Source organism: Elgaria multicarinata, chromosome 1, assembly GCF_023053635.1.
Source record: "Elgaria multicarinata webbii isolate HBS135686 ecotype San Diego chromosome 1, rElgMul1.1.pri, whole genome shotgun sequence".
Classification (NCBI taxonomy): Eukaryota; Metazoa; Chordata; class Lepidosauria; order Squamata; family Anguidae; genus Elgaria; species Elgaria multicarinata.
The window spans coordinates 509,791-521,419 of record NC_086171.1 but is presented as its reverse complement, the minus strand read 5'-3'; the positions used below and the strand labels follow the sequence as shown (position 1 = coordinate 521,419).

At 56.4% G+C, this 11,629-nt stretch overlaps 1 protein-coding gene across 2 annotated transcripts; it reads right to left on the bottom strand.

Annotated features, from left to right (window-relative positions):
• Positions 1-291: 291 nt before the first annotated feature.
• LOC134395485 (transmembrane protein 176B-like) lies at positions 292-6,743 on the bottom strand. Of its 2 annotated transcripts, none has more exons than XM_063121651.1 (7): positions 6,578-6,743; positions 3,336-3,603; positions 2,850-2,981; positions 2,485-2,538; positions 2,014-2,247; positions 1,419-1,529; positions 292-655 (listed from the first exon to the last, which is right to left on the bottom strand). In XM_063121651.1, the coding sequence occupies exons 2-7, from the start codon at positions 3,582-3,584 to the stop codon at positions 569-571; spliced, it is 867 nt and encodes a 288-aa protein (XP_062977721.1). In that variant the 5' UTR covers positions 3,585-3,603; positions 6,578-6,743; the 3' UTR covers positions 292-568. The 2 variants fall into 2 exon arrangements, with proteins under 2 accessions (XP_062977721.1, XP_062977728.1); XM_063121658.1 differs by lacking the exon at positions 6,578-6,743 and adding an exon at positions 5,454-5,543.
• Positions 6,744-11,629: the final 4,886 nt, after the last annotated feature.

The window sequence follows — 11,629 nt, the reverse complement described above, 5'->3', positions numbered from 1 at the left end:
CCCATGTCTCCAGCACGTCATTTTCATTTTCACAGCTCCCATTCGCAACAACAGGCCAGTTCCACACTTCAAAACTTGAGCATAACTTTGCTGAGGGGCTGATCCGGTCCCCTTGGAGGGGAGGTGGTGACTCCCTCCACCCTCTGTCCTGTTTCTTGAGCCACCCCCCCCCCCGGGCGCCCACCCACATGGACACTCACATGCACCAGGGTGGGGGGCTTTGCTTTTCAGTTTATGCAGCAGAGCCACAGGACCATCCGCCATGTAAAAACTGGATTCCAAGAAAGCCGCTTGAATTAATGCAATGAACAGCAAGAGCCTTTATTACTGACGGCGGCAACTGCAAGCGCAACCAGCGTTTTCCATTCAGGAGGGGGCCCCAGATAGGTGCCGGGGCCAAACCAGGGCTCAGGAGAGTGGCTCAGCAAAGGCCGCCAGGGCAGGCCGCTCCTTCACAAGCGTGAGGCGTCTTTGCAGGCAGCAAAGCACAGAAGGCACGTGAGAGAGCAAGGGGCAGGATGGGGCCGGGGGCTGGCACCTTCCCACTGGCAGGCAAGCACCGCCCTGCTCAGGCAGCGTCCCCCTCTTTCTCCGGATCCTCGTAGGAAGGGGGCGCTTCCGGGTCTGTGATCGCCACGTAGTCCTCACATCCAGCCTGCAAGGAGGAGGAAGAAAGAGCAGAGCCGGCTCAGTGCCTGGAGAAGAGGCGGAAGCGGGCAGAGGGAATTGGGGTGCAGCGGCTGCTGCGGCCTGGGGGCATCTACGGGGGTGGGGAGGGGCACTGATCAAGGGCGGAAGCGGCTCCTCGGGTGTCCCATGGGCAGAGGGGTAGCCTAGGAAGTGCCCACCCCGAGGACCCCCTCCCACTATGGAGCCCCCGGGCACGGGCTGCCCCTCACTCTCTTCTGCAGACCCAGACCAGCTGGGCCCCGTTCCCAGTTCCTCCGCTTCCAATTCATCCCCACAGGAAGGGGGACTTTGCAGCGCCACCGTGACGGAGCGATGGTGGCCAGAAGCAGAACTGACCGCCTCAGGGGGTTATGCACAAAGGCTCACTCCTCTGCTCGTGGATTGGGCGCGAAAAAGAACGGCTCAGCGTTTCCTCAGAAGTAAGTGCCAGTGAGTTCCGTGGACTTGCTCACAAGTAAGGGTGCAGCCCTCAGCACTGGCCTGCTCAGCACAGTGCTGTGCAACTTGCTTTTCCTGCTGCTGCCGCTGCTCCTAAATGCTTATTAGATGCTTACTAAGCTGTGGGAACAAACTCCGCTTCCCTGCGCCTCCTTTGCCCTCCTCCCTCCCTACGATGGATTGCAAGGCCCGTCCCAGCACCCAAGAGGGCTCTGGCTCAGGGCCCAGCTGCCTGGTCCTGAGGGGTCCCACACGCGCCCGCTCCTCTTGCCCTGATCTTCGCTAAGTACCCGGACGGAGCGACACAGGACTCGAAGGCCGTATCCCAGGCAGAAGATGGCGATTCCGAGAGCAGCGACGGAGACGATCAGCAGCAGCAGCCGGACACTGTTGGCAATGGTCTGGGGAGAAACGTGGGGCGGAGGTTGTGCTCGGATCAGCGAGAGGATGGGGTGGGGCAGACACACGCCCGCCCCAATTCCCCTTGCGCGCCACCCTGGAGAGCGCCACGGAGCCCTTGCTGTGGGGCAGCTCTGGGCCCAGGAGGCTCAGAGCCTCCGCCACGTGGGACAGGGGTGGGCAGCTTGTGGCCCCCTAGACCTTCCGGCCTACCACCCCCACCAGCGTCCCTCTCCTCTGCGGCTGCCGCCTGTGCTCTGGCTCTCCACGCTCTGCTCATCCTCTGCTCGCCCAGTCCTGCTCCTCAACCCCTACTTGGCATCGCCCACCTCGCAGGGCTCTTAGGAGGCCATGTGGCGTGCAGGTTGCAATGCACATCCGCCCCTGTCTCCGCCCCCCGTGAGCCTCTCCCGTCCCAGCTCTTTGCTCCCGTCCCCCACAATTTGCAGTCCCGCCCTTGACGACAGGGGACAAGGATCCACTCACTATCAGCTGCCACATCTTCTTCTTGCAATCCTCCACTCTCCAGGCGTCATAACTCTCACTGGGGCTGGGGCTTGCGGGGACCTCCCATGAATTGTAATACTGTCTGCTCTTCTGGCAGAGCCGATCGATATAGTAGGGCTTGTCTGTCATGTTGGGAACAGAAGCCACGCCTAGGGCCAAGGCCACCACGCCAGCCACGACACTGGCCAGGTTGAAGAACGTGGCCAGGTGGACCTGGGTGCCAGAGGGAAAACACACATACACACCCTAAGAAAGCGAGGGCCCCAGTGTCTCTGGGGGGACCACGGACCCTCCAGCCCCCCGGCCGTTCAGGGATATGACCACAAGCAGGCTTCAAGGTGAAAAGGGAGGGCTGGTCTCCACGGAACAACCTGCGATGGAGCAGACCCCAGAAGCAGGGGTCTCTCTCCACCCCCACTCCCACCCCCACCCAGGTTCCCCCTGACTTACCCAGCCACCGCTGCGTCTCTCGCCCACCACAGAGAAGGTGCCAGCTAGGATGCACTGAGGGAGGAAAGGGCAGTGTGAGTAGCCCCCGCCTGGGCACAGCCACCCCCTCCCTGGCCCCTCTCCAGCTCACTGGGACTGAGTGACCTCCTCACGGGTAAGTGCGCAAAGGATTGCGGCCTAGATGTGCCGACCACTCAGCACAGTCTTTCTGTGGGTTCAGTTGAGGCCACGCCAAGTCAACCAAAGTGGGAGATGGTTGAACTTGGAACAGAGGGAGCTTGTTTGAGGTTCTCTCCCAACTGAGCCGGGCAGAAACGGTGGCTGCCTGCCTGCCTGCCTGGTCCCAGGGATTCCCCACGACTCACCACGCTCCCCATCCAGAAAGGGGCTCCGTTATATATTAAGCGGTCTTCGTAGTAGCTTGAATAGGGCCCCAGCCCCAGGCTGATCACCACGCCCAGGGCGATGCACATCAGCCCAAGCAGGATCTGGGCCGCCTGGAAGTAAATGGGGAAAGAAGTCCAACGCTGGAGCTGGGCTCTTGCTTGCCTCCCAGTGAGCAAGCCAGGTACCCCCCTGCAATTCCCCCTGCTTCCACGCTCCCCCCCCCAGGGAAGAAAAGGCCCCAGAGCTGCCAGGCAGGGGGCTTCCTTTAATCCAAGGCTCCGAGCCAGCCCGTTTTGAACGCCAGCACTCCGCTCTGTCGCAGGCAGAAGAGGAGACGTCTCTGTGCATGCACGGAATTCCTGGTCCACACAGTCACCCAGTCCTGGCTGCGTGTGCCCCCAGCTCCTCTTCCCTGGGGGCTCAACCTCCCCACATCGCTCCCTCGCGTGGCCCACGGCCTTTACCCCCAGCACTTTCTGCTCCCCGCTGCATCCGGTCCTGGCACGGGGAGTGGCAGCGGGCGAGAACTCCTGGGCCTTGGAGGCCGGCTTGGGGCACCTCATGGCTGCCACAGCCTTGAAGAGGTAGGCGAGCGAGGACTCTTGGCTGATGTGGACGTTGACCACCGTCTGGCCTGGGCCCTCGGTGGCCACCTTGATCCCGTTAACCTTCACGGTGCTGTGTGACATGGCGCCCTCTTCTTGTGAGCCCATCGAGAGTGAGATGCTTCACCTGGAGGGGGGGCAGACGGGAGGGAGCAGGGGGAGGGGCTGAGATCCTTGTGAAAGACAATGCATGGGGGAAGAATTGGGGGGGGGGACGCCACTAACACACTCCCCGACAAGCACTCCTTTTCCAAAGGGTGGGATTTTGCAGGCAGCCACTTTTGCAGAAGTGGTCTTCCTGGGACAGAGAGCCCTGCAGAAATATAGTGCTGGGCTGAAAACAACAGAATGAAATTTAATAGGGATAAATGCCAAGTTCTACACCTAGGAAAAAGAAACCAAATGCACAGTTACAACATGGGGGATACTTGGCTTCAGCCCCATCCCTGCCGGAGGTGCAAAAGCTGGGGAAACTTATTCATTACAAAGACTATCTGAGAAACCGGACCTAACAGTGAGGCAGAACTAGAGGGAACCCGCGGTGGGTTCACATGGCACAGTGGAAACACCTGAACCGGCTTAAGGCTGCACCCCATCACGGCACCTGGGCCAAGGCCAGCTGGCCTCACCCGATGGGGGCCTGGCTGGGTGGGTGCGCACAGAAGCGAGGACGGATCGTGGCTTGGCTGAGGGAGCCGGAGGGGTGAGAGACTCAGCCCCCAAAGCCCTTGTCTCCAAGCCAGATCCAAATATCTCTGCAGAGACGGCTCTAGGGCACCGGTCTGGGGCTGCCCCTCCCCACTGTGGTACTGGACAGTGGGGGGCTGCTCACAGGCTGAGGGTGGCCAAGGGAACGTCCAGCCTGAGGCCCAAATTCAACGTCAGAGGGGAGGGCCACGTCCCACTCGTGGGTGGGGGCTGAAGGCAAGGGGGGACACAAAATTCCCAACCAGTCCAGCCTGTTGCCACTTAAGCTCTTCCTGCTGGTAGCAAAGCTTTGCAGGAGGCAGTCCAACCTTTTATGGGTGTGTGTGGGGGGGAACTGCACAGAAGCCAGGAACCCCACCCTCACCCCAATTATCACTGTTTGGAGGGAAATGGGTAGGCTGTCTGTGGGCCCCTAGAGGGCTGGATTTAGCCCCCCAGGCCTGAGGTTCCAGAGCAACAGGTGCATGTGCTTTGCTCCCAACTGGCACTCATTCATGGCCGGGGGTGGAGGTGGGAATGGCCCCGTTGCCTGAGAGCCAAGATGACCTGGGTACTTGCCCCTGTACCCCCCCCCCCAGCACCGAGCCAACCTGTACAGTTGCGAATGATGCTACAAACAGGTCATTCCTCTCCCACCTACAACAAAACACGCCCCCCCCTCCCAACACATGGACAAGCTGCTCCCTGAGTCCTGCGTGGGGACCAGGATCAGGCCCCTACTGCCATGGGCGCTGGCAGTCCTGCCCCTCCCCTGCTGTTTTGCCCCTCGGTTCCCTTCACCTAACAGGGCTCATGAACAATGCAACTGTGGTTCACGTATAGCAGGGGGAGGGGGAACCCCTCTGAAATTTGCATGCGACGCGCCCGCTCCTTCGTGTGCCCCGATTGGCCGCTTCCGTCCCGTCCCCCCTCCCCACTGGCGGCAACAGCCTCACCCCGCAGCTCCCTGCACTCGGTACCCGCCTTCGCGCCACACTGATTGGCCGAGCAAGGCTGTCCATCGTCTCGTGGTTGGAGGGGCTACCTGCCCGTTTGGCGCAGAGGAAATTAATTGCTGTTCAAGCTCGCGCACTAAACTTTTTCGAAGTTTCTTAATTTTCTGCCCCTCAACACAGCTCAATCATAGGACCGTGGAGTTGGAAAGAAAACCCGTTAAACCATCCAGGCGAGGCGGCTGCCCGGCCTCTCCTTAACGCCCCACCCCTCCAGAGAAGGGGAACTCACAAGCTGCGCAGGCGGCGGACCGTCCCACTGTGGTGCAGCTCTTACCCTCAGGGAGGTTTTCCTTCTGTTTCCTTGAGAGCCAGGTGCCCGCGGCACTCGGGCCCATTATTGTTCCGGGTCCTGCTTTGTGCGGCCACGGAAAAGAGCTCTTGGCCCTCTGCCCAAGGCCCCCACTTCTGTACCGGAGCCCGGCTCCCTTAAGGCCTCCTGTCAGCCTCCTGTTCCCCAGACCGAACCTCCCCCATCCGTCCTCGTCTGGCGTGGCCCCCAGGCCCTGGGGCTCAAGCTTCAGCTTCAAGCGACATGCGCAAGGGCGGCCTGCGCAACCTGGAGCGCAAAGCCTTCCGCGGCCGCGTCCCTTTGGAAGACGTTTCGGCCAGGGATTTCCACAGGCAGAGCGCTGACGCGCCAGAGGAGCACGGCCCCTTCCCCACCTGCCCGCCTAGCGCTCCCAGAACCCTCCGCGGTGGCTCAGGTGCACTTCCAAGGGCTGCGCTCGCCCACCTTTTGGAGTGGCTTCCCCGCCAGCCAGCCGGCCGGCCCGCCCCTCCACTTGCCTCCACCAGCCCTGCTGCTGCCCCCCCCCCCCGCTACAGGTCTTCTGCACCAGCCAAGCCTCTTGGGGGAGGGGGCTTCCCAGACAGGGGCCCTGCGGAGCTCTGCGCCCCCCTCCCAAGCCGTGCAGCCTAGGAGGGGGACATGGGGTGGGGGCTTTGCTTGGACATCCGGCCCTTGCTACCCGGAGGGAGCTGCCGAGGTTGGTCCCAAACGGAGCCCTCGACATTTGGGAGCTGCAGCGGCTGCTGGCTGCAGGACCCAGATGTGGGAACTACGGAGCACGCAGATGCCAGCCAGAAGGAGGGAGGGATTCACAGGCGGGGACTTTCCTCTTTAGCGTTTTTAAAAGTGTGTGCAGGGGGGGTGGGGGGAGAATCCATGTCTGGAAGGATGAAACGAGATTCTCCTCTCCCTTCCCCAAAGGCCGCCTCCCGGCGCATTTTGCTGCCCATCTTTCGCTCCTGGTGTTCTCCTCGCCTCCCAGGTTCTCCTCTCCTACGGCGCCTCCCCGGTCAGTGGCATTTCTGGGCCTGCCCCCCCCCCCGTCGGCTTAGACCCCCTCACAAATGCAACCCCTTCCCTCCCGGGGGGATGATCCAGGATTCACTTACGCCCTGGCTGCCCCAACGCAGGTGGGCCTCCGGAGGGAGAGAGGGAGGGAGGGAGCAGCCGACGGCTCCTTCGCAGCGCCAGGCAGGGTAGGTCCGGAGGCTGCCGCGAGCGGAGCGCAGGCGGCCGGCGGCGGCGTCTCTCGTCGGCACAGCAATGCAGGCTAAGGCGAAGGAAGGGCTCAGCCAAGCGGCCCCCAAACCCTTCTCCCACAACAATTGCTTCAGAGCGGAATTTCCGGGGCGGGCGGGTTTGGAACCGAGCCCAACGCGGAGGATGGGCCTGGGCTGGTCGCCACCTCCAGCTCAGTTCCAGTAAAAGCGCTTGCCCTTTCCCTGACCCTCGCTGGCGTGGGGGTGGGCAGGCGGGCTCAGGCGGCCTTCGCACGGGCGGGGGGGTGGCCTTTAAGTGGGTATAATCCTAAGAATGAGGCAGAAAAGAGAGCGAAGCCGGAGGGGAGGGGAGGCCTCTTGGGTCCCTGGCTGAAGCCCAATGGCTCCGCAAGGCAGCAGGCAGAGGAGAAGCTCCTGCACCCAGCTCCTGCCGTCCTTAAAGGCGGAGTTCAGACCACACGCTAATGATCAACGGTTGTTTCCCATTCTGTTCCTATTACCCCCCCCCCGTTGATTAGCGTATCGTCTGAACTCAGAGAAATGGTGCTATACCCACTGCCTGCCGCACCGCCAACTGTCCCCCCCTCCTCAGTGCTCTGCCCATGGAAGCCCCTGCTGTCTGCCCTGACGGCTACATGGAGCCTCCATGCCCAGAGGAAGTCTACCTGCCGGTCCAAGATGCTGAAGGTGTATTGATCTGGGCAGGCGCCTGCCTTCATGGCTTCTCAAAGGCTTTTGGCCGGCCTCTGCTGGGATGGAGGCCGAGCACTGGGCTGCCCAGCCGAGGGCCAGGCAGAGGCCACCTGCCAGGCCCTCGCTCCCCACCAAGAAGAGTTCGCCAGTCAGTCAGGCTCCCGCAGAGGGAGCTGTTCCCCTGGCCAGCAGGGTTTGTACAGTGCTTGTCTTCCTGCCCGAGGAAAAGCACCTGGACGAGACCTGCAGCACCACGCGTGGGCTCGTGGCTCTCCTGGAAGCAGGCGAAGGCGTCGAGGAATGCATCTCTGCCCACCGCCTCACCAGGAAGGGGGAAAGGTTTTTAGCGGGGAGGCAGGAGCCCCCCCCCCCGAAAGAGCGTTCCTAGAAGATTTTTTGGTTAGAGATTTCCATAGGCAGAGTCCCTTTCTCCACCTGCCGGCCTAGCGCTGCCGGATCCCCCCATGGTGGCTCAGGTCAGCTTTAAGACAGCCGTAAAGACTAGTCTCTTCCGGCAGGCCTTTTTGTTGTTGTTTATTCATTCAGTCGCTTTCGACTCTTCGTGACTTCATGGACCAGCCCACGCCAGAGCCTTCTGTCGGCCGTCGCCACCCCCAGCTCCCCCAAGGTCAAGTCTGTCACCTCCAGAATATCATCCCTCCATCTTGCCCTTGGTCAGCCCCTCCTCCTTTTGCCTTCCACTTTCCCTAGCATCAGCCTCTTCTCCAGGGTCTCCTGTCTTCTCATTATGTGGCCAAAGTACTTCAGTTTTGCCTTTAATACCATTCCCTCAAGTGAGCAGTCTGGCTTTATTTCCTGGAGTATGGACTGGTTTGATCTTCTTGCAGTCCACGGCACTCTCAGAATTTTCCTCCAACACCACAGTTCAAAAGCATCTCTCTTCCTTCGCTCAGCCTTCCTTATGGTCCAGCTCTCGCAGCCATAGGTTACTACGGGGAATACCATTGCTTTAACTATGCGGACCTTTGTTGTCTACTACTAACGACCACCCAATCAAGGAGAAGACGAGGACGAAACTTTTGAGAAACTAATTGCCAGTGTTTCAAGGAAGTGTGATGTAGTAGTGATGGGGGACTTCAATTACCCTGATATCTGTTGGGAGACCATTACTGCCAAAAGCGGCCCTTCCAAGAAATTCCTGACATGTATGGGTGATAACTTTCTCCTACAGAAAGTGGAGGAAGGAACTAGAGGATCGGCAATCCTTGACTTGTTATTGACCAATAGGGATGACTTAGTGGATAAAGTGGCAGTTACGGGAACTCTGGGGGAAAGTGACCACGTCATACTTGAATTCTTGATTATAAAGGAAGCAAAATCTGAGTGTAGCCATACACATACTCTGGATTTTAGGAAGTGCAGGAAGTGCAAGCAACAAAAAAGCTTTCTTCAGGACAGAGGAAAGAAATGGTGGTTAAACTACTCAATGAGGATGGCAAATTGATAACAGATGACAAAAAGGGCCAAAGTGCTCAATTCCTACTTTGGCTCAGTCTTCTCAAAAACGGTCTATGACCCACCCACCTCTGGAAAAAGCTCTCGCAGCCATAGGTTACTACGGGGAATACCATTGCTTTAACTATGCGGACCTTTGTTGTCACTGTGGTGTCTCTGCTCTTAACTATTTTATCAAGATTAGTCATTGCACTCCTCCCAAGAAGTAAACGTCTTCTGATTTCCTGGCTGCAGTCAGCGTCTGCAGTAATCTTTGCGCCCAGAAATACAAAGTCTGTCACTGCCTCCACGTTTTCTCCCTCTATTTGCCAGTTATCAATCAAGCTGGTTGCCATAATCTTGGTTTTTTTGAGGTTTAACTGCAACCCAGCTTTTGCACTTTCTTCTTTCACCTTCGTCATAAGGCTCCTCAGCTCCTCCTCACTTTCAGCCATCAATGTGGTGTCATCTGCGTATCTGAGATTGTTAATGTTTCTTCCTGCAATTTTAACTCCAGCCTTGGATTCGTCAAGCCCAGCACGTCGCATGATGTGTTCTGCATACAAGTTGAATAGGTAAGGTGAGAGTATACAACCCGGCCGTACTCCTTTCCCAATCTTAAACGTGGTCTGTTCTTACCGTTGCTACTTGTTCGTTATACAGATTCCTCAGGAGGCAGACAAGATGACATGGTATCCCCATACAAGAACTTGCCACAGTTTGTTATGATCCACACAGTCAAAGGCTTTAGAATAGTCAATAAAACAGAAATATATGTTTTTCTGGAACTCCCTGGCTTTCTCCATTATCCAGCGGATATTGGCAATTTGGTCTCTAGTTCCTCTGCCTTTTCTAAACCCAGCTTGTACATCTGGCAATTCTCGCTCCATGAATTGCTGGAGTCTACCTTGCAGGATCTTGAGCATTACCTTACTGGCATGTGAAATAATTGCCACTGTCCGATAGTTTGAACATTCTTTAGTGTTTCCCTTTTTTGGTATGGGGATATAAGTTGATTTTTTCCAGTCTGATAGCCATTCTTGTGTTTTCCAAATTTGCTGGCATATGGCATGCATCACCTTGACATCATCATCTTGCAATATTTTAAACGGTTCAGCTGGGATACCATCGTCTCCTGCTGCCTTGTTATTAGCAATGCTTCTTAAGGCCCATTCAACCTCACTCTTCAGGATGTCTGGCTCTAACTCACTGACCACACCATCTGAGCTATCCCCGATATTATTATCCTTCCTATACAGATCTTCCGTATATTCTTGCCACCTTTTCTTGATCTCTTCTGTTTCTGTTAGGTCCTTGCCATCTTTGTTTTTGATCATACCCATTTTTGCCTAGAATTTACCTCCAATGTTTCTAATTTTCTGGAAGAGGTCTCTTGTCCTTCCTATTCTATTGTCTTCTTCCACTTCCGCACATTGCTTGTTTAAAAATAATTCCTTATCTCTTCTGGCTAACCTCTGGAATTTTGCATTTAATTGGGCATATCTCCCCCTATCACTGTTGCCTTTTGCTTTCCTTCTTTCTTAGGCGACTTCCAGTGTCTCAGCAGACAGCCATCTTGCCTTCTTGGTTTTCTTTTTCTTTGGGACGTTTTTTGTTGCCACCTCTTGGACAATGTTGCGAACTTCTGTCCATAGTTCTTCCGGGACCCTATCTACTAAATCTAGTCCCTTAAATCTATTCTTCACTTCCACTGCATATTCATTAGGAATATTAGTGAGCTCATATCTAACTGATCTGTGGGTCTTCCCTATTCTCTTTAGTTTGATTCTAAATTGTGCAATAAGAAGTTCGTGATCTGAGGGTCGGTGTGGATAGTTGCTGCAGGAGCTGAAGGGGGAGTGGCCTGATTGCTGATTGTACTTTGTACTCAGCAATCTGTGGCCTGATTGCTGTTGATTGTTGTTGGCCTTTCAGTGACCTCATTCTGGTTCCTGACTTGGAGCTGAGCAGAAGCAGGGAAGAGCAGCTGGCCCAGCTCAAGTAGAAGCTATAAAAGTAAGCCAGTTCCCAGGGAGCGAGTGAACAGGGAGCGAGCAGAGGAGGCCAAGGGGGAGGCCTCTAAGAAAAAAAAAGAGGTGGGAAAAACAAAGAAAAACATAAAGAGAAGAAAAACCCACAAAACCACCACCAAAAAGAAAAAAGAAAAAAAAAAGCACCAACCAAAAGATCTTACTTTCCCTTAAGACCTACTCATATAGTTGTGTACCTTCAGAGAGGACAGGACAAAGCAAAGGCAATTCCACTATAATCAGAAAGGAAAAAACCAAAGCAGAAATAGACAATATGGATGGAAAGGAGTCCCTAGAGGTGGTGACCTGCAAAGGGTGTGCAATGTTCGTGTTTCTGCCCGAGCTCAACATGGCGTATACCTGCAACAAGTGCAAGCTGGTGGCACTTTTGGAAGAGAAAGTGAGAGGACTTGAGCGGCGATTGTCCACCCTCCAAGGAATAAGAGAAGACGAGGAGTTCTTAGACCGAACGGTGGAACTGCGACAGCAACAGGAAGCACATGAGATTGAAGAGCAACAGCCAGCTGAAGCAGAAGTGGAGTATGCTGAGGGGAGGAAAGCCAATGAAGAGGAAACTCCCTGGAAAAGAGTGTCAGCTAGGAGCAGAAGAATTAGAAGGCATTCTGCACCGGTGGAACCATTAGAGTTAAGCAACAGCTTTCAGCTTCTGGAGAATGAGACTGAAGGACAGTTTGCAGAGGAAGAAGTACAGGAGACACCGTGCAACAGTGACCAAGAGGCAGAAGGTAGGTCAACCAAGAAG

What these genes read in the sequence shown, in the direction of transcription:
- LOC134395485 (XM_063121651.1), bottom strand. Translation starts at nt 3,584, where the DNA reads ATGGGCTCACAAGAAGAGGGCGCCATGTCACACAGCACCGTGAAGGTT. An exon ending in GGGAGCAGAAAGTGCTGGGG is followed by an intron (nt 2,982 to 3,335) that starts GTAAAGGCCGTG and finishes ATTTACTTCCAG; the next exon opens with GCGGCCCAGATCCTGCTTGG. An exon ending in CTTTCTGGATGGGGAGCGTG is followed by an intron (nt 2,539 to 2,849) that starts GTGAGTCGTGGG and finishes TTCCTCCCTCAG; the next exon opens with TGCATCCTAGCTGGCACCTT.